The sequence below is a fragment of the Dendrobates tinctorius genome, unplaced genomic scaffold (assembly GCF_039654945.1).
Source record: "Dendrobates tinctorius isolate UK_male_01 unplaced genomic scaffold, ASM3965494v1 ptg000120l, whole genome shotgun sequence".
Classification (NCBI taxonomy): Eukaryota; Metazoa; Chordata; class Amphibia; order Anura; family Dendrobatidae; genus Dendrobates; species Dendrobates tinctorius.
The window spans coordinates 39,224,806-39,247,144 of NW_027361788.1; the positions used below are offsets into that span (position 1 = coordinate 39,224,806).

The 22,339-nt window shown below is 44.0% G+C and overlaps 2 protein-coding genes and 1 long non-coding RNA gene across 5 annotated transcripts in view; 1 reads left to right on the plus strand and 2 right to left on the minus strand.

The window, feature by feature from the left end:
* Window positions 1-1,668, minus strand: part of LOC141046640 (uncharacterized) — a 445,193-nt gene extending 443,525 nt beyond the window's left edge. For 2 of the 3 annotated variants that reach the window (XM_073541183.1, XM_073541182.1), the window contains exon 1: window positions 1,304-1,662. In XM_073541183.1, the coding sequence (XP_073397284.1) occupies window positions 1,304-1,430 (127 nt within the window). In that variant the 5' untranslated portion in view covers window positions 1,431-1,662. Of the gene's footprint in view, window positions 1-1,303 lie in introns of all 3 variants that reach the window. The other variant, XM_073541185.1, reaches the window with a different exon arrangement.
* Window positions 1-22,339, plus strand: part of LOC141046643 (uncharacterized) — a 108,981-nt gene that overhangs the window by 62,776 nt on the left and 23,866 nt on the right. The gene's annotated exons all lie outside the window — the stretch shown is intronic.
* CACNA1B (calcium voltage-gated channel subunit alpha1 B) overlaps window positions 14,682-22,339 on the minus strand; it is a 443,201-nt gene continuing 435,543 nt past the window's right edge. Inside the window, exon 46 of the mRNA XM_073541186.1 lies at window positions 14,682-21,439. Coding sequence (XP_073397287.1) covers window positions 20,915-21,439 — 525 coding nt within the window. The 3' untranslated portion in view covers window positions 14,682-20,914. The remainder of the gene's footprint in view (window positions 21,440-22,339) is intronic.

The window sequence follows — 22,339 nt, forward strand, 5'->3', positions numbered from 1 at the left end:
ACTTGGGGTTCAGGATAATGACCCTTGTGGTACAGAATGGCACTGACACTTAGGGTACAGAATAATGACACTTGGGGTGCAGGATAATGACCCTTGGGGTACAGAATGGCACTGACACTTAGGGTACAGAATAATGACACTTGGGGTACAGGATAATGACCCTTGGGGAACAGAATTACATTGACACTTAGGGTACAGAATAATGACACTTGGGGTTCAGGATAATGACCCTTGGGGAACAGAATGGCACTGACACTTAGGGTACAGAATAATGACACTTGGGGTTCAGGATAATGACCCTTGGGGTACAGAATGGCACTGACGCTTAGGGTACAGAATAATGACACTTGGGGTGCAGGATAATGACCCTTGGGGTACAGAATGGCACTGACACTTAGGGTACAGAATAATGACACTTGGGGTACAGGATAATGACCCTTGGGGAACAGAATGACATTGACACTTAGGGTACAGAATAATGACACTTGGGGTTCAGGATAATGACCTTTGCAGTACAGGATAATGATGCTGACACTTGTGGTGCAGGATTATTATGCTGACACTTGGGGCACAGGATTATGGGGCTGGCATTTGAGGTACAAGATAAATGGTGCTGACACTTGGGGTACAGGATAATGACAATAACACTTGTGGTGAAGAATAATGATGCTGACACTCTGGGTATAGGATAATGACACACCGACACTTGGTGTATAGGACAAAGGACACTAACAATTGGGGTACAGGACAAATGACACTTAGTGCGTCCTTATCCTGTACCCCATCACTTGAGGTACAGCATAATGACACTAATACTTGGGGTAGAAGATAACAATGCACTGACACTTGGGGTACAGGATAAGGATGCACAAACACTTGGGGTGCAGTGACACTTGAAACCTGAGTGGTATAATCCATAATAATCTTTTATGACTCTAACATTTGTACCTTTAGAAACCTTGAGCCATTTACAGTAGCCATGGGGGTTTTTTGCATGTAGACTTTCACAATGTTTTGGGATAACCTTTCTTAATTATTTTCAATGGATGATTGTAACACCTGAAATCCTTACCTGTCCCTCACAGCATGCAGTATGTCTTGTATCAGTCTGAGTGTGGGAATGTGGCATCAGTCAGGATGAATATTCTATCCCAGAACATTTTACATTAGTTCAACACTTTGCGAATGGTCATAAAACTAATGCTTAATGTGCCCAATATGCCACCTCCCTCCAGCAAACAACATCACAACCTCTAGAAAAGTCACCACATAGTTCACGTTTCTGATCCTTATAATTTCTTACCTGCCATTTGCCCGGATCCTGCATCCCAAGTGTCTTCGGGCTCCAAGGAAGCAACGCAGCCCAGGGCCATAAGGAATAGCAGTGGTGCCAGCTGGCAGTGTACCCTGGCCATGTCCATAGCTGTCATTCCTGGTGGGAAAATGCTTCCAGCTTCTGCCCTTTTTTCACTGTTAAAGCATCAGAGTTCATGTAATATCCACAGCTATATAGTCCTTTCTATAATATTCTCTGGCATTTCTTTATTCTCCATTATAGATTAAACAGTTTTCCTATATCCCTTATTATGTAGCACCACCAAAAAAGTTTAGGGTTCAGTACCTCTCTATTGCAATCCTGTACATATATCTAAACCTTTCATAAGGATGCATCTCCAAAGTCTAGTGGTCCTTATGCTTTAATATAGTGATAATGTGGGTTCACTCCTTACATTTTCTCTGGTGAGAAGCAGAGACCCCAAGTCCAGCATCACATCCTTCTCTGCAGAGCAATTCTGGGACTGCAGTCCATTCTCAGCTGCACAGACTTAGATACACCCACTGAGGGGCTTAGCTATTCATGAGGGGGCTGGAGACAACCCCCTTCCTCAAATTGCTATTGCTAATGTGCAGGTGGAGGGGAGGTGGGAGCCACCTGTACAGTAGAGGCCGAGAGGATACATTTAGAAAGGGGGTGTAATGTCTAATAGGGTCCATCTGTGTAATAGGGGGACATGCAGTAAAGGACAATAATGGATCCTTCAGGGTTTTAGGATATTTTGTAGACATTGTGAAGTATATCGGGATCTTACTTCCTGTGAGTGGCAGTTTCTGCAGATTTGTGTAATGGAGAAATGTGAAAACTGAATTGTGGTTAATAACGGCATAGCCAGCCGCCTATGCGACACCAGAGATGCTGACACCATAGATCATGTTACATCCGACATTTCACAGAACACCACATACCCCTTAAACAAAGCAAAATCACTAGCAAATTATAAATCATTGAGTCGTCTTCTAATCCCAGTCGGAGCTCTATTTGTAGATATAATAAAAGAATTGTAAACTTTCGCCACAGCTGTGCTGCTATTACTGCATGCAATGCTTGATTTCTACACAAGGTGTAATGCTTCACTACTCCTCTGGAGGCACTGTAGGAGAACTGAGCATTTGCTGCTGTGTTCCTCCACAGGTTACACGTGATCCGTGGGGTCCAAGCAGCAAATCATTTTTGGGGACATTTTGCAGCCCCTGTCCTAGCTATTGACAGTTTCTTTTGTAAGGATAGCAGGGATCAAACTTGGGGTATATTTACTCAGCAGGTTGGTCATTTTAGTGGGAATTATGTAATGCTAAGGAAATTTAAACACTTTCTGGATTCCCCCCTCATTTGACCTTCCGTGGACCCAGGAAAAAGCAGCAAAGGAAAAGATAATCATTATCAAGTTCAATCTCATCCACAAATTATAAAAAGCATAACATCGTTAATTGTTAACGTTGCATGTCAAAAGATCAGCTTTACGTTTTCAATTTTGATTTTCCCTCAGGTTAGATGACTGGGTGTATATTTTGGGCTGTTTTCTTATTGTCCAGATGCAAATAGGAGTGTTATTGCAGTACTTATCAGAGTACTAGTATTAGACCTAAGGGAGGTCGGGCAGTGGAGTCCATTATCACCGTGCAATTGCTGTCCTGGTTGTAGCTCTGATAAGAACAGAAGTGTTTCTGGTTTGTGCATATGTAAGGAGGTGACGGAGGCCGTCATATGCTTCCCTCTCTTTGGACATTGTTCACATTTTATGAGTGCGGTTCCAGTCTGGAAGAGGACGTTGCATCTGGAGGAGAGACGCCATTGCCACCTCAGCTACATGACACCATGCCGCGGCGCAGCATGTCCTTCCGCATAGGTATCAGGCGGCAGGACAGGGAGCGGTCTGTAGGCCAGCGGAAGTCAGACTTGCACTCTGGAGGCTGGTGGACGGCGGAACTGGAAGACTGGTTCCCATTTGACCAGTCGGAAAGGAAGATTGTTGGGAGCTGGAGCACCATGGATGTGGAGAAGCCTGAGCCGGAAGAAGCGGTCGAGAAACTGGAAGTCATGGAAAGAGGGACCGTCGTGGCCATGATCCCGAGTTCGCACGGCCACAGTGGAGGACCGTCGCAACCGGTCGCAGTCACAGTGAGTGTGACATCTACCCTCACCTCAGTCCCCGCACCTACTCCTGCCCCGGCACCTTCTCCAGTTTCCACGTCTCCCCACGATATCTACCTGGATGAACCCTGGGCTCTCACGGCAGAAGAATTGTAATTGAAGAGAAGAAACAGCAGAAGTGCCGTCTTTTGAAGGAGCTGCGGCGGCCAGGAGGAGGAACTATGTCTGGCCAGATGACACGCGGCCTGATCAAATATGTTAACCCTACCAGAGGGTATGAGTTCATTCAAGAGGCCGAGACCGGGGACAAGATTTATGTCAATGCTGGGTCCATCACGTGTGAGGGTCCACTACACGAATGGGACCGGGTGATATTTATCAGGGGAGAAGGGTCCCGGGGACTGTATGCTGTGGTGGTGAAAGTGGTCTCCAGCATCGAGGAGAGACAGGTGCGGTATTGTGTGCAGCCGCCTGTAACGGTCACAGCCCCTACCTAATGCCAGAGAGCAGAAGTGCCCTTAAAAGAAGCAGTGGCCACAGTTGGGACATGGAAGCAGGAGGCTCCAAGTGCTCTGAGCCAGCCGATGGTGGAGGAAAGGTGTCGGAGGCCCAGTGGAGAGTCTTCCTCCAGCGTGTCTTCAAGCCACACATTTATTATTATTCAGGGCCAAAATGCGGTCATCAGCCTTGTATTGAGTAGACGTAGCCCCTTTAAAAGGACATGTTGTGCTGATTGCACCCATTGAAAACAAGCAACAGACTGCTTGCAAGGAGCCCTGAACGGCACCAGGACTAGGTGTCAGTAGTGACCAGTACAGTCACAGTTGAAGGATTTTTGTTTTGTTTCCCCTTCCTCCATGTTCCTTTGCGCAGGGTTGCACATCCCTTGCTTATCGGCCTAAAACCCTGAAGGGGTTAATCAGCCTTGGTAACAAGAATGGACAGTGGTGGTTGCTTTAAGTACTGTGCTGTCTTAACCTTGAACTATTGTTGTTTTAACCCTGAACTGTCCCTGAGAGCATACAAGCAACACACTTGTTTTAAAGGGACTGTACTCTATTAAAGGGGGGAGGGGAAACACCTGACCAGGAGGACCTGAGGAGCGAGCCGGGTTTTTACATGGACTTCCTGTGCTTGGACACCCTCAGCAGGAAGTGACTGGTCCACGGGCCTGAAGTGTTGCACAATGCATGTGCAGATCCAAGGAGCAAGGGGACCTGTTGTGAGTTCATTCTCTGGTTCCCCTTCTGGACTCCCTCTGGTGGTGTCGGGAGGTGGTGCGGCTGGTTTGATCGGTGGAGATCTGCCACCTGAGAATGAGGATGACGATTGGATCTCAGGATTCTCAGATTGGATTTAAGACAGCCGACGCCCTATTCAGTTGCTGGTGATTCCTTCTGGCTTGTCAGCTCTTGGTTTTCAGCTCTGTTCCAGTCATCTAAAGCTAAGTTTTTCTGCTAATGTTCACACTTGATTTTGTTGGTCTATTCAGTTTTTTTGTGTGGTCTGCCAGCCCCAGCTGGGGGCTGAGCTGAATTTCCACTCTTATTTATCAGTATTTTGCCAATTGGCTTTTTGTCCCTTACTAGTTCGGTCTCTTTTTGCTCTGTCTCAGAATATTTCAGAGTGTTGATATAGTGGGAGAAGTCTAGTGACTTCAGGGTTAATTTTGCTATCAGAAGTGTTGGACATTATTTTTGTAGGGTTTTTTGCAGGTTGCAGACAGTGTCTTCCCTTTCCTTTCCTGTCTAGTTAGTTTGGGCCCCATCATTTGCTCAGCCTATTTTCCTGCCTGAGTTTGTGCCTTCATCTTGTTTCACCGTCAATACATGTGTGGGGGCTATCTATCCCTTTGGGGTCTGCTCTGGGGCAGTTAGTTTTCCCTTTTCTTGCTTTAGGCTTATGTAGTCCTCCGGCCGTGACGAGGCATCTACGTTCATCGTAGGCACGCTCCACGGCTACTGCTAGTTGTGTGGTAAGATCAGGGATCTGCAATCTGCATAGTTACAACCACTCTGGTTTTCTGTGGCTTAGCTTGTTTTGCCTTTTTCTCCTCGGTGACCCATTCACAACAGAATCACCAGCCATACCGCAGACTCTAATGTACTCAAAAGCAGGAAAGAATTGTAAAAAGAAAGAAAAAAAAAGTGTCAGAATTTTTTTTTCCTTTTATATATATATTTTTTCCTCTTTTTCTCTGGGGCCGTAGGAGGATTTTTTTTTTTTTAATGGAGATTAAGCAATTGTCTGATCATGTGGAGCAGCTCACTGCTGAAGTGCGGGGAATTTCCACCTATCTCGCTCATTCACATGCTGCTGAACCAAGGATCCCTACTCCTGATGTGTTTTTTGGGGATCGGTCTAAATTTTTGAATTTTAAGAATTGTAAATTATTTCTTGCATTGAAGCCTAATTCATCGGGGAGCTCTGCGCAGCAGGTTAAAATTGTCATCTCTTTGCTGCGCGGCGATCCCCAGGATTGGGCGTTTTCTTTGGCACCTGAAGATCCTATTCTGACTAATGTGGATGCATTTTTTCAATCCTTGGGGTTGTTGTATGATGAACCTAATGCTATTGATCAAGCTGAGAAAGCCCTATTGGCATTGAACCAGGGTCAGGATTCTGCAGAGTTATACTGTCAAAAATTCCAAAAGTGGGCGGTCCTTACTACCTGGAATGATGGTGCCTTGGCAGCTCTCTTTCGGAAGGGTTTGTCAGAAACAGTAAACGATACTATGGTGGGATTTCCTGTTCCCCCTGGTCTTGACGATTCTATGTCATTAGCCATTCAAATTGATCGGTGTTTTACGTGAAAGCAAAACTACACGAGAGGAGTTGCCACCTTTTGGACAAATGTCTGAACCTATGCAATGTGATAGAGTTTTGTCTATGGGCACAACGTCAGGAGTTTAGAAGGCGTAATAAGCTGTGTTTTTTCTGTGGAGACGTCTCTCATACTATTTCTGTCTGCCCAAAACGAGAGAAACGTTTTGCACACACATTTGCTGTGGGCAGTGTACAACCTAAGTTTCTTTTGGCGATTACTCTGATCTGCTCCTTATCCACATTTTCCACGAAGGCTTTTGTGGATTCAGGAGCAGCGTTGAATCTGATGGATTTGGACTTTGCTAAACGTTGTGGTTTTTCCATGACGCTTCTGCGGACGCCTATTCCTTTGAGGGGTATTGATGCTACTCCTTTGGTGGAGAATAAACCTCAGTTTCGGACCCAGGTGACGATGCAGGTTGCCCCAGACCACCAAGGAAATTGTAAATTTTTGGTGCTGCATAATTTGCATGATACTATTGTTCTGGGTTTTCCTTGGTTGCAAACTCATAATCCAGTTTTGGATTGGAAATCTGGGTCTGTGGTGAGTTGGGGTTGTCAGTGTATTCTTAACGACGCTCCTGTTTTTTCCACCTCTCCTCAGTCTCATGATATTCCTGATTATCTAGCTGATTTTTCTGATGTATTTAGTGAGAGCAAGTCTGTGTCTTTGCCTCCTCATAGGAGTTATGACTGTGCAATTGAGTTGATGCCTGGGTGTAAATTTCCCAAGGGTCGGCTTTTCAACTTATCAGTACCCGAACATGATGCTATGCGATCCTATATTAAAGAGTAATTGGAGAAGGGTCATATTAGACCATCCTCGTCACCTTTAGGTGCTGGGGGTTTTTTTGTGGCCAAGAAAGATGGTTCATTAAGACTGTGTATTGATTATCGTTCCCTTAACAAGATGACGATTAAATATCAGTACCCATTACCTCTGATGTCTGATTTATTCTCCAGAGTTAACAGTGCCTGCTGGTTTACTAAGCTTGACCTCAGGGGGGCGTATAATCTTATTCGCATCAAGCACGGGGATGAATGGAAGAAGGCGTTTAATACTCCGGAGGGACATTTTGAGTACCTGGTGATGCCTTTTGGGCTCACTAATGCCCCTTCTTTCTTCCAGTCCTTTATGAATGATATTTTCCGTGACTTTGTGGATACGTTTTTGATCATCTATCTGGATGATATTTTGATCTTTTCTAGTGATTGGGATTCTCATGTGGAACACGTCCGGACTGTGTTCCGGATTTTCAGGGAGAATTCCCTGTTTGTTAAGGGATCGAAATGCCTCTTTGGTGTACAGAGGATTTCATTTTTGGGATTTATCTTGTCTCCATCGACTATTGAAATGGACCCGGCCAAGGTACAGGCCATTTATGATTGGGTTCAGCCTACTTCTTTGAAGGCCCTCCAGAAGTTTTTGGGTTTTGCTAATTTCTATCGTAAATTTATAGGTAATTTTTCCTGGTATTGTCAAACCACTGACTGATCTGACCAAGAAGGGCGCTGATGTGCTGAATTGGTCTCCTGAGGCTATCTCAGCATTTCAGGAGCTTAAGCAGAGGTTTACTTCAGCTCCAGTTTTACGGCAACCTGATGTCGCACTTCCATTTCAGGTGCAGGTAGATGCTTCTGAGATTGGTGCAGGAGCTGTTTTGTCCCAAAAAGACCCTGTGACTTCTAAGATGAATCCCTGTGCCTTCTTTTCTCGAAAGTTCTCCCCATCTGAACGCAACTATGATGTGGGGAATCGCGAATTGTTGGCCATGAAGTGGGCATTTGAGGAGTGGAGACATTGGTTGGAGGGAGCTAGACATTAAGTAGTGGTCCTCACCGATCACAAGAATTTGATTTATCTGGAGTCGGCCAAACGCTTGAATCCTAGACAGGCTAGATGGGCCTTGTTTTTCACGCGTTTTAATTTTGTGGTCTCTTTTCTTCCGGGCATTAAGAATGTTAAGGCAGACGACCTTTCTAGGAGTATCTTTGCCGATTCTCTTAGTGTGACCGAGCCTACTACCATCCTAGGTGAGGGGGTAGTTCTTTCTGCCATTTCGCCCAATTTGGACGCGCCCTGGAGGAATTTCAGAAGGATAAACCTGAGCGTTTCCCTATGGGAAAATTGTATGTTCCTGACCAGTGGAGAAAGAGAGTGATGTCTGAAATTCATTGCTCCGCATTGGCTTGTCATCCAGGTATTTTTGTTACCAGAGATTTGGTGAGTTGGTCCTTTTGGTGGCCTGCCTTATCTCGTGACGTCAGGAATTTTGTACAGTCCTGTAGGACTTGCTCTTGGTCTAAACCCTGTTCTCGTTCTAGTGGGTTGATGATGCCCTTGCCAGTGCCCAAGAGGCCATGGACCCATATCTCAATGGATTTTATTTCTGATCTTCCTGTCTCTCAGAGAATGACCGTTATCTGGGTGATTTGTGATAGATTTTCGAAGATGGTCCATCTTGTACCACTCCCAAAGTTGCCATCTTCTGCTGAGTTAGTGCCCTTGTTTTTACAACAGGTGGTTCGGTTACATGGGATTCCTGAGAACATTGTGTCCGACAGAGGAGTCCAGTTTGTTTCCAGATTCTAGAAAGCCTTTTGTTCCAATCTGGGAATTCAGTTATCCTTCTCCTCTGCGTTTCATCCCCAGACCAATGGACAGACTGAGAGAACAAACCAGACCTTGGAGTCTTATTTGAGATGTTTTATATCTGCTGATCAGGATGATTGGGTCTCATTTTTGCCCTTGGCCGAATTCGCACTGAACAATAGAGCTAGTTCTGCCACTTTGATGTCACCCTTTTTCTGTAATTTTGGGTTTCATCCTCGATTCTCTTCAGGGCAAGTGGAATCTTCGTCCTGCCCAGGTGTGGACACGGTGGTTAAGAGAATGCAGCAGATTTGGGACCAAGTGGTGGATAAGTTGTCACTCTCTCAGGAAAAGGCCCAGCGATTTTCCAACCGGCATAGGACCATTGGTCCCCGGTTTAAAGTGGGTGATATGGTTTGGTTGACGTCTAAGAATATTCCTATGAAGGTTGCATCTCCTAACTTTAAGCCAAGATTTATTGGTCCTTATAAGATTTTGGAAATTCTTAATCCTGTTTTGTTTCGATTGGCTCTTCCAGTTACGTTCAAGATCCATAACGTATTTCACAAATCTCTGTTGAAGAGGTTTGTTGAGCCAGTGGTTCCAATGGCAGCACCTCCTGACCCTGTGTTGGTTGAAGGCAGTGTGGAATATGAGGTAGAGAAAATATTGGATTCTCGTTTGGTTAGACGGAGACTCCAGTATTTGGTCAAATGGAAGGGTTATGGTCAGGAGGATAATTCTTGGGTCTCTGCCTCCGATATTCATGCCAATAGATTGGTTCGTGCTTTTCACCGGGCCCATCCTGATCGGCCTGGTGGCGTGGATGAGGGTTCGGTGACCCCTCCTCAAGGGGGGGTACTGTTGTGAGTTCATTCTCTGGTTCCCCTTCTGGACTCCCTCTGGTGGTGTCGGGAGGTGGTGCGGCTGGTTTGGTCGGTGGAGATCTGCCACCTGAGAATGAGGATGACGATTGGATCTCAAGATTCTCAGATTGGATTTAAGACAGCCGACGCCCTATTCAGTTGCTGGTGATTCCTTCTGGCTTGTCAGCTCTTGGTTTTCAGCTCTGTTCCAGTCATCTAAAGCTAAGTTTTTCTGCTAATGTTCACACTTGATTTTGTTGGTCTATTCAGTTTTTTGTGTGGTCTGCCAGCCCCGGCTGGGGGCTGAGCTGAATTTCCACTCTTATTTATCAGTATTTTGCCAATTGGCTTTTTGTCCCTTACTAGTTCGGTCTCTTTTTGCTCTGTCTCAGAATATTTCAGAGTGCTAATATAGTGGGAGAAGTCTAGTGACTTCAGGGTTATATTGCTATCAGAAGTGTTGGACATTATTTTTGTAGGGTTTTTTGCAGGTTGCAGACAGTGTCTTCCCTTTCCTTTCCTGTCTAGTTAGTTTGGGCTCCATCATTTGCTCAGCCTATTTTCCTGCCAGTGTTTGTGCCTTCATCTTGTTTCACTGTCAGTACATGTGTGGGGGCTATCTATTCCTTTGGGGTCTGCTCTGGGGCAGTTAGTTTTCCCTTTTCTTGCTTTAGGCTTATGTAGTCCTCCGGCCGTGACGAGGCGTCTAGGTTCATCGTAGGCACGCTCCACGGCTACTGCTAGTTGTGTGGTAAGATCAGGGATCTGCAATCTGCATAGTTACCAACCACTCTGGTTTTCTGTGGCTTAGCTTGTTTTGCCTTTTTCTGCTCGGTGACCTATTCACAACAGGGACCGTGGTCAGTCGGACCCATGTTAAAGGAACTTGAGCTCTGATTCCAGGGTCCCAACCAAGTGGGACCAGGGTCACAGTTGATCCACAAGAAGCATTGGAGTAAGATTGTATTAACTTTATTAATGTTTTAAAAAAATGCTAACCTTGTTTAGTTTACAGGTGTCACCATGGTCAGGGACGACAATATTTTAGAAGGGAGCAGTGTAAGGAGGTGACGGAGGCCATCATATGGTTCCCTCTCTTTGGACATTGTTAACATTTTATGAGTGCAGTTCCACAGCGTTTATAAGTGTTAATGTGTTTATGTACCGCAATGTGAATCTGTTGTGTGTAGGATTAGGGTTAGCATAGGAAAATAGGGGGCCTAGCAATAGCGTCTAGTATATTTCACGGATCCGTACATTCCTCAACCAAGAATCTGCAAAAACCTTAGTCCATGCCCTCATCATCTCCCGCCTTGACTACTGCAACCTCCTGCTCTGTGGCCTCCCCTCGAACACTCTCGCACCCCTCCAATCTATTCTAAACTCTGCTGCCCGACTAATCCACCTGTCCCCCCGCTATTCCCCGGGCTCTCCCCTCTGTCAATCCCTGCACTGGCTTCCCATTACCCAAAGACTCCAGTTCAAAACCCTAACCATGACATACAAAGCAATCCACAACCTGAGTCCTCCATACATCTGTGACCTCGTCTCCCAGTACTTACCTGCATGAAACCTCCGATCCTCACAAGATCTCCTTCTGTACTCCCCTCTTATCTCCTATTCCCACAATCGCATACAAGATTTCTCCCGCGCATCCCCCCTACTCTGGAACTCTCTACCACAACATATCAGACTCTCGCCTACCATGGAAACCTTCAAAAAGAACCTGAAGACCTACCTCTTCCGACAAGCCTACAACCTGCAGTAACCACCGATCCAGCAAACCACTGCACGACCAGCTCTACCCTCGCCTACTGTATCCTCACCCATCCCTTGTAGACTGTGAGCCCTTGTGGGCAGGGTCCTCTCTCATCCTGTACCAGTCGTGACTTGTATTGTTTAGGATTACTGTACTTGAAAGTATTATGTATACCCCTCCTCACATGAAAAGCGCCATGGAATATATGGCACTAAATAATAAATAATAATAATAGTGCATTCCAAAGACATACTGATAGGGAATTTAGATGATCACTGTCCCCGCTGGGGCTCACAATGTGTGCAAACTGTAAAGCGCTGCGGAATATGTTAACGCTATATAAAAATAAAGATTATTATTATTATTTTTATAGTGCTGGGACTTCCTGGTTAGAGTTCGCTGAGATGCAGCAGTGAACAGGGACAGTCTGACAGCCATGGGGATAAGGTTGCTACGGCAAGAAGGGGCCCTAGGCTGAGTGGCATGCAGGCGGTCACCAGCTTAAACGGAACCATTCCGAATAGGATCCGGGGTCTACGACCAGGACAAGGCAAAGCTGAGATGGCGAGCCTTTTATCTTCTCCTTTTGAGACCGAAAAAGGGAAAATGGAAGGAAGCTGGTGGGCCTAAAGGCATAGACGGGACAAGGATTGTCCAGGAAGAGCAGAGATTGCTGGAACAGGAAAGGGATTGTCCAGGAAGAGCAGTGATTGCTGGAACAGGACCGGGATTGTCCAGAAAGAGCAGTGATTGCTGGAACAGGTCAGGGATTATCCAGGAAGAGCAGTGATTGCCAAGACGGGGCAGGGATTGTCCAGGAAGAGCAGGAATTGCTAGGAAGACAGGGAAAGCCCTAGAAATGACACTCTGTATGCACTGTGCCCCATCTGTACTGAAAACCCTACTGATAAGTAAAGTTAACCTGTTAAGAATGGACTCTGTCTCACGAGTTGTTTATGAGACCCATGAAGCTGAAGATGGAGTGACAGAAACAGAGGGGACTCCAGCAGTAAATGTGAGTGCTCTGTTGTGCATGCTGCACATACAGCAGAAGGGATATTATGTTTCATCTGTGGGCCGCCAGGGTGTGGGAACACTACAGCTCGTTGCCACGACTACCACCCTGGCCGCCTTACACATATTGCACCCTTTTTATAGAAGAATAGCTACTGGAAAGTATAAATTTACAGGAAAATATAATTTTTGGAAAGGTGCTCCTGATGGTGCCCAATCCTGTGCCCAAAATGTTCTGTAAGTTTAGCATGAGTGCTGGAATGGCGCTGTGATGGTGCCCAATGCTTCGCCCCAAATGTTCTGTAAGTTTAGCATATGTGCTGGATTGGCACTGTGCTGGTTTCCAGTGCTGTGCTCCAAAGTGTTCCATAAGTTTAACATCCATGAAATATACAGAAAAATCAGCTCACCCTTCCAAACGTCCAGAATTCGAAGCAGTGCAGCAGGAAAAGTAATCAATCAGAAAAAATCAGGCTCAAATGGACCCGTAAATTTTTTTCGTCTTTATTAAAAAAAAAATTCTCTAAAAACTAGTCCTTGCAAGAACTAAGAACCACAAAGTTCGAAACACGTCTGCCCATTAACTCTCCCTATCAAGGAGGTTGTGACAATTATGCTGTATGTAAGATTTTAAAGAATTTTTTTCAATAAAGACAAATTTTTCTGACCTTTGAGCTGGATTTTTCCTGATTGATTGATAAGTTTAGCATGAGTGCTGGAATGGCGCTGTGATGGTGCCAAATGCTGTGCCCCAAAGTGTTCCAAAAGTTTAGCATGAGTGCTGGAATGGCGCTGTGATGGTGCCAAATGCTGTGCCCCAAAGTGTTCCAAAAGTTTAGCATGAGTGCTGGAATGGCGCTGTGATGGTGCCAAATGCTGTGCCCCAAAGTGTTCCATAAGTTTAGCATGGGTGAGGTAATGACGCTTTGATGGTTCCCAATGCTGAGCCCCAAAGTGTTTCATAAGTTTAGCATGGGTGAGGTAATGGTGCTGTGATGGTGTCCAATGCTGTGCCTCAAAGTGTTCTGTAAGTTTAGCATGGGTGAGGTAATGGCGCTGTACTGGTACCCAATGCTGTGTCCTAAAGTGTTCCATAAGTTTAGCATGGATGAGGTAATGGCCCTGTGATGGTGCCCCAATGCTGTGCCCCAAAGTGTTCCATAAGTTTAGCATGGGTGAGGTAATGGTGCTGTTCTTGTACCCAATGCTGTGTTCTAAAGTGTTCCATAAGTTTAGCATGGATGAGGTAATGGCCCTGTGATGGTGCCCCAATGCTGTGCCCCAAAGTGTTCCATAAGTTTACCATGGGTGAGGTAATGGTGCTGTTCTGGTACCCAATGCTGTGTTCTAAAGTGTTCCATAAGTTTAGCATGGGTGAGGTAATGGCCCTGTGATGGTGCCCCAATGCTGTGCCCTAAAGTGTTCCATAAATTTAGCATGAGTGCTGGAATGGTGCTGTGATGGTGCCCAATGCTGTGCCCCAAAGTGTTCCATAATTTTAACATGGGTGAGGTAATGGTGCTGTGATGGTGCCCAATGCTGTGCCCCAAAGTGTTTCATAAGTTTGGCATGAGTGCTGGAATGGCGCTGTGATGGCACTCAAAGCAGCGCCTCAAATGTTCTGTAAGTTTAGCATGAGTGCTGGAATGGCGCTGTGATGATGCCCAATGCTGTGCCCCAAAGTGTTTCATAAGTTTTGCAAGGGTGCAGGAATGGCACTCCGCACGGTGCCCAATACTGTTCCACAAAGTGTTGCACAATTTTAGCATGGGTGCTGGAATGGTGCACAGTGGTGTTCACAATAATGAAATGTACTTATTTTTATTTCACTGCCAGAGGAACATGCTAGTCACTATCATCCCCTGCTCAGTAATGTGCTTTATATGAGTTGCTAAGAGAGGTGGGGGAATGGAATTGACTCATTCCTGAGCAAAAGTAGTCAAACTTTCAAGCCCTTTCCTGCAATGGGTGAGAAAAACTAAAAATATGCTGTGTATCAAAACGGCTTCCTATAAATCTTTCCACTGTGGAGAAGAACGCAGCTAACACTGCCACCTATGGAAAAAATTTAAGTCTGAATAGGAAGGAGAAATTTCTTGTTTAAGTGGAAATCCATCAGATAGAACACGGACAACATGTAAACCCAAATTTACAAAGAAGAGACAAAACAATGCCTAAAACAAGACGCCACACTTCTTAGTTATTTGCCAAGTTTTATTTAAGTTCAAGGACTTTTTTGTTTCTTACAAAATTGGTAATTGTAGAATCGATGTCACAATCTGGTGTCTGGGCTGATTAGTTATGATGCAGACAACAGACTATTCAACTTCTAGATGTGTTGAAGGGAAAAAATTTGTGTCAAATTTTCAAAACGTTTGTTTTTTTTGTTTTTTTTCTTTCATAGAAATTTTTTTTGCAACAAACCCCCAATTATTATCAAATATAAATAAAAATAAACAACAGATGAGTACATCGTATCAAAAAGAGTACGAAGAGATGTTTAGCATTTTCCATGCAAGTAATGTTTTTTTTTTTGTTTTGTTTTTTTTTCCGTTGCTTTTTTTTTTATATATAATTTAATATGTATATAGTTTACATGCAAACATTAATTTATGCAAGGTACGGCCAGTTCAATCTGGTTTGGGATGCAAACAATTAAAGTGGAGGATATTTTTATTATTTTTTTTATAAGTGGCAACAGCTCACAAAGTTAGTCCTGTTTTGGAGTGAGGTGCATTGTCTAGTATGGCTGACGACATGCCAGAGTCAACGAAAAGACAACAGCGCCAGCCATTTCCAGCAGAAAGGGGGTCGTTGCCCACCTAGATGCTGGTTTATCCCACTACAAATTAGTCTAACTTACATACAAACACCATAACAGTACAATATTTGATCATCTGTAGGGCAATAGAGGAATCAGTGTAAACCTGTCTCCAACTCTCCCGTCCTTTAAAGAAAAAGTTTTTAAAAAAATCTTACAGTAAGTTCTGCAAAGCGGATGATTACTTTACAGCAAACAGGAGATACTGAACAACGTAAACTCAAATTAGATGGCCTCAAACATCTCCTAAAATTGTGGATCCAAGAGCCTTTGCCCGCTGATGGTGCTGCCGACAGCTCCATGAGATCTAAAGGAGAAGACTCTGATCAAAAATAAGTTTCCTTGCCCTGGAGGACCCTACATCTTTCCATCCATGTAGACGTATACATTCAGTCAAAGATATCAGAGACCATAGAAGCCGCTAATACACAAAAGGGCAATGAATTTGGGCTACCAAATTTTTTATTTTTTTTTTCAAAATGCTCCCTTGATCTGCAACTCAATGAATTACCCCTACTGGATGTATTCTTGTCAGTGTGCTTCCATACATAGCTGCCAGCTTAAATTGAAATTTTAAAGACCTCCAAGAAAGCGTAAAATAATTTTGGATGCAACGATAAGGGAGGTTGGTGAAATATGCTGGCAATTTTTTTGTTATATAGCGTATTGTATACGTCACCAACAAGTATGCCAATCGGTTTCGAGTCGGATGTGATATTAAAAAAGAAAGAGGTTCTGCAACACATAGACTTACTAAAGTGCGTGCATTGTGAGATATAACTGTGCTTCGACCCAAGGGGTGAGTCACCTGAATAACCCATTATCAATCACTGATCTCCTTGAACCCTTCCCCCACCCAACCCCAAAGTCCTTCGCCATCATATCACAGACTAAGTTGACAGCTATGTCTAAGCACAGCCTAAACAAGTCATATTAACCCCCATCATGCTCAATGCCTCACATACAGCTCTAAAAAAACACATTTTACAGCCCAAAATTAAAAGTATGGACCAGGTGTGTCAGTATATGGATGAAGGCAAAGGCAGTATATTCCAGCATATAAAACAATAACTTCCCAATTCCTCACAGGTTGAGTGACATTTTCATGCTGCAAGCGCAAAATGCTTTTCTTTTTTGTTCATGTCAAGTCTTTTTAATATTATTTATATATTTTTTGAAAAAGTTAAAGTTGTGCCTGTTTAATCTTTGTTGTAGGGAACAAAAAGAAGAAAAAAAAACATACAAAAGATTTGGTCGCATTTATCCATAAGCCTTGAAATGGTAAATTCCAACAAACAAAGCCTTTATCGTTGGATGAAAAGGTCAATTTCTTGGCATCTGCTGATTCGATTCTTGCATAGCCCAGTGGGGAGAAATGCCCTTCTTTTTTTCCGCATGCAGAGGCACCATCTTTTATAATGGGAGCTTTGGATCTGTCAATAGTACAGGGTTGGCTCCCACCAACCCCCAATCGCAAAACTGAAAGTGACACCTATCAAAACTTTATACGTGTATGTACGAATGGTGAGATTGGTGTATACTGTGTTTTCTGTCCTGCGCTGATCAACATTATATTGTGGTCAAACATCGTTCAAATGATGTAATAACCCAACCCTTGGTGCATGTACTGAGGCACCAGCCCATTCACTTACTATGGGGCCTGTGGAGAGAGGCGGCCCAGCCCTGGTTGTACCATCCCCTTTGCTATTGGGCTGCAAGACCAAGACAGGACTCCCCTGTACGGAGGAACTGCATTGTCAGCTTGCAAGAAGGTGGGAAGTTGGGCTAAGTCAACAATCCCCAGGACCTCCTGTCGCAGATGGCACCATGACGAGGGTGACCTTCTTTTCTTTATATGCTATCGGGCTGAGCAGTGGGGAAGGGTTGGGGTTGACGCAGGCGGAAAACAGCATAGTCTCTAGTATATATATTTATATATACATCTATCCTCATCTCTATATTACAAAAAAATAATCCTTCATTCTAATATCAAACACTGCAATTATTAATCCTGTATAATAGACAACAATTTGCAATTTTTGCAATTGATGCCACAAGCCCTTTCCAGGTTAAATGAGTTTTTACAGTCATGCAGATATGTTGAGAATGAAATGCTGGGGTAATTTTCTGAAACACCGTTACATCTTAGCTTTTCCAAAAAAGAGACCAGGTGACACGTTTCTGATGTGTTTCTGCCGTCCCCCCATAATATAGATAAAATACAAATATACGTTTAATAGAAATATCTGATCTCCAGCGCTGAAAAAAAACAGAGCTGCAAGAGAAAAAGATGGAAGTCCAGCGACCCCTGAAAAACTTGTTACAGTGATAAAAACTTTATACTAGTGCGTAGTTTATAGGACCGGACACATATACGAGTCTATAAGTGATGCAATGTGAAGGAGAGAACCCACTCCCGGCTTCATGCCTGGACAATTAACAAAGGTCTATTGGGGCCACAGTTTATTTGCTTGTCTGTACACAATTCCTTTGATGTGTGCTAATTTTTGATGAATCTGCATCTTAAAGGGATTGTCTAAATTAGAAAACCTAGCATGTTACAGTTCATTCAAGATGCTCTGGCTTGGAGGACCTGCCTATGTGAAACATTGACAGACCATTGATTTAAATCCTTAATGCATAATGTTTAAGTTTACCTCTGGGGCGCTACAGGAACATACACACTTTCCTTACAGTTCTAGGCAGTGGAGCAACCTATCAACTTATCTGGGGGCCCGTTGCATCAGAAAGCGTTTGTCCAAACAGAAAACTCTATATTAGGTATGACCACAATAGATGGAGTCACTAAACATCTAAAGCAGTATTCTCCAACCTGTGGTTCTCCAGCTGCTACCAAACTAGAACTCTTATTACACATCTGTGTGATGCGACTCTGGGGGTGCTGCAGGGATATTAATCACTTGGTGCCAGGTTCCCAGACAATCACAATTGATCGTTAGGTTGGGAAGCCCATCATGCTTATAGTTAAAGTTCTGCAACAGCTAAAGACCACCAAATTAGAGAATGATCATTGGTATAGATACTGTACACGTTTTTTGTGTACTAGGCCATCTGAAAAAACAATGGGGAGAAAAGAGGATGTCCTTATACAATGAGATGGAATAAAAAAAGTCACCCTTTTCACAAGACAAATATCCATAAAATGCAGGCACTTAGCAGTGAAATGACGTACAGTGCGACTTTTGCAAATATCGCATGGTAAACGGTGATCGGCCCTCTATATCTGCTCTATAGCGTATCATCGCTCTAGCTAACCCGTCTGACTTCTGTAGTATATATTGTGCTAGACATTTAATCTAGTAGATGTAAATCTATATACTTTTCACGAGGTGACACATATATATAACATCCAAAAAAAACAATCCAGAACAACTAAAAACCTGCAAAAATATATTGTAGAACTTGTTGGGGAACCTGTAAGTCTGAAAGGCCTGTGTACATTAATGTCTCTTTAAAACTTGATGCAGTAAAGCAAGACTTCCTGCAGTCCCCTTACAGTAAAGCAAGACGTCCCGTGGTGCTCTTTCAGTAAAGCAAGACTTCCTGTGGTCCCCTTGTAGTAATGTGAGACATCCTGTGGTGGTCCCCTTGCAGTAAAGCGAGACTTCCTGTGGTCCCCTTATCTACGCTCTACCAGGTATGAAATCCTAAAATCCCTCTCGCTGACGTTCATATCATGCCTGGAAATGTCTTTGGAAAATCAGCTTTGCCCTTTAAAATAGATTACTAATGTGATATATTATATGCACAGAATAAATACAATGTAACCCCCATGTCGTGCCCTCTGTATATCTCATATCTCATGTTGTGCTTTCCATTTGGATCATATGCTACATGTGAATATAAAAAGGCCACATAGCGCTATCAGCATCTATCCTGGACTCACAGAGTGCCTTATTGCCATAGGACAAGCTCGATGATTGTGGTTCACTGGGCACTGAATGATTGGCACAGTGTCGCCTGCAGCTCTACGCAATGCAATGCATTTGGCACTAGGACAAAGAACACATTGCCTTATAACATTGTATGGCACAGGAAAAACAAAAAAGATTAAAAAATGCCCAGCCGGCACAGCTGCGCTTCTTCTGCAGACAAGTCATACAATCATCTGTAGCACTGGGTGCTATTAAGATAGAAAATGGTAAGGAAATAGAGACTCCTGCATGAGAGGGGATTGCTCAGTGCAAAACATGACCATTTTCGCAGACTGTATATGATATAGACAGATATGAAGACTTTGGGAACGAGTGTCTCTTAATTGGCTCCCTGTTACAACTTTTTAAATACATTTTTTTTAAAAGAAAAAGGAATAAAATTGTTAAGAACACACAATAGTGCAACTTCGTTGACCAAATCATGTGCAAAGTAACACACACTAACCAATAACATGCATGCTCAGACCTGTGCATTACCATAATCTAGGCTATGCTGAGGATAGGAAAGGCTTACTGGTGAGATTCAGGACAGTGAACAGATAGGTGCCAATGGAGTTCCCCAACTTGTTAGCGTGATGCGATGGGGACGCCACTTACACTGGTTAAAAAAAACCAAAACATTTCATCGGTAGCATACACACAGACATACAAAAACACAAACTTCTCAAATGGGTTTCTGAACGTTCGTTTCCTAGCAGTCAAGGTAACGGTCACTCCGGCATCGCAAAATTGCCATAAAATGTAGACTACTGTTATTTGTAGACATATGTTGAACCTTGGTGGGTTCCTCATTAGATTTGGCATGCCATTGAGCCAGAGTATGACGTTACAGCATTATCATCTTGAGTGGACTCCTCGACCAACCAACGATGCTTTTTTTCTGCTACACATGTCATGCTTGAAATAACCAATTCTTAAAAAAAAAAGTCTACTGTGGGATCACCACTGGTGTAGAAAGCAAAAGAAGTAGAGGTGTACAAAGAAGAACAAAACCATAAGCTGTATTGGGTCATAGCTGCTGATGGAAATTTGGGAGTAGCTCATATGTCCTCCACTCAAGTGGAGCAGTAAACTTGTGAGAATGGGGAAAAAAGTTGGAGGATGAGATGTTGAGCAAGTGAGCTGTAACTTCCCATGAACTCTTGGAGAATGGCGCAGGAAGGTGAAGGGCGGGACAATCACTCTCCTGTCTCCTTTTAAGCCTATATAAATAAAAAAAGGCAACCTCAATACTCTGTGGTCCTACTCCTCATATACATCTTTATCCTTCATTCTTTCCCGTTTCCTCATACTTTTCATCTTCCGATTTACTAAGAAATAGGCATTTTAACGCTCCCCAAAAGGAAGACTCAAAATTACAATGCCAAAGCAAGTTGTAACGGAGACCTGCTCTGGAGTTACTGCTCGTTCCTCGTTTCTTCCTTAAATTTGTTCCTGTGTATCCATGTTTTTTTTTTCTTAAGGTTCTCTAAGATGGCTGCCTCTGCTCTCCAGCGATGTGCTCTGATGTCACAGCGATCCGCCAGCTGATGATAAAACTCATCAGTAGTTACTCAAACAAGTGGCCCAACTCCAGCTCCCGGGCTTCTCTCACTTTGGCTTTCCTTGGAAGCGGGGACGCGCATGGGAACATGTCTTGAGTCCCTTTGCTAGCACCAGTCATCCTCATCTGCTTCATGGTAGTAGCTTCGTACTCTGGGAGCTAAACCAGACCCTGTACTGAGCCCTAAGGCGTAGTGATAGCCATTGGGAACCCTGCAGAGCTGGTGGGAATGGGAAGTAAGGGAGGACACGTAGGAAGTCCGAGAGGAACGTCCAGAGTTGCTAGCCAATGCCTCCTCAAAGGTTAATGTGTCCTCTGGCATAGCACAGTAACTGTCTGAATCTGGTCTTGGCCCTAGGTAAGGGTCAGAACCGATACGTGTGACTGTGCAAGCAGAGGGGCTTGGAGAGTCGCTGTACAGCAAGGTGTTGTGCTCTGATAAGCCCCGGCTGAGTCTTCCAGGAGAGTAACTTGGTCCTCCAAAGTGCACAGGGGAGGAAAGAGCTGTCCGGTAGGTTACACTGGGCCGGGGAGTAAGAGGAGTCTGGGGTAGCTGTCTCCGGACTGCCCGGCATGGGGTGCTAGCACCGGAGCTGGTCAAACGTGGACTCCCATTGGCCGAACCGCTGCCCTAGAGTGAAAGGGTGAGAAAGCACATCAAAACAGCACAGAAACACATGATGGCAGCACAACACAAAAAATGACAAGTCAAGAAAACGCCAAATAAACAATGGACGAGGACATTGATTGAGATTAACCGTCGTATAGATACATGGAGTAAATGGCACCAGAAGGGAAATAAATTGGTAAAACAAAGGCAATGAGCCATGATGAACCACACAAAGCACAAGGAGGCCAAAAGGTGGACGGAGACGCCAATTTGGAAAAATAAAGAGGTAATGGTGTGAAAAAAAGAGAAAAAGAGAATTTAGTGATGAAAAAGACACAATCCTGAGCCAACAGCTTTAGAAGACGACATGTATCACGGGTCATACCTACACTGTGAGCAAACCTTGATTCTCTATTATAACCTTCTCTCTCACTACATACACATTAATCATCTGTACTGCACTTCCTTGTGAACAGTGGTAATTTTCAGGTGAGGTCTTGTATCCTGGATCCATATAGTGACACGCATTATCCATATGGCCAGATATTAAATTCATATTTTAGTAGGAGATGAGACCATAGCTCCCCAATGAAGGGTGATAAGTTCAGAAGTGTGAAGACTGGTGTACAACCCACCCTTTATGCTACACCATATATACAGTACATATGATGTGCATGGTTGTTTTGCTTTGACATTTGCAATTACTGTACTGTATTATATATGAGCTGGCAGTATCCTGTGAGCTTGCACCAATGATTGGCATAGATAGGCCAATTTACTGATCCAGGGGTAGCACTACAAGTGCCAATAAAGTTAAGTGGTGTGGTTTAAACACAAGAGCAAAGGTCACTGCTGTCTGTCACCTGTGACTGCTTTATGATCTCTCCTACCCTACTGATAAGTGGCCAGGGTCCAAGGGGC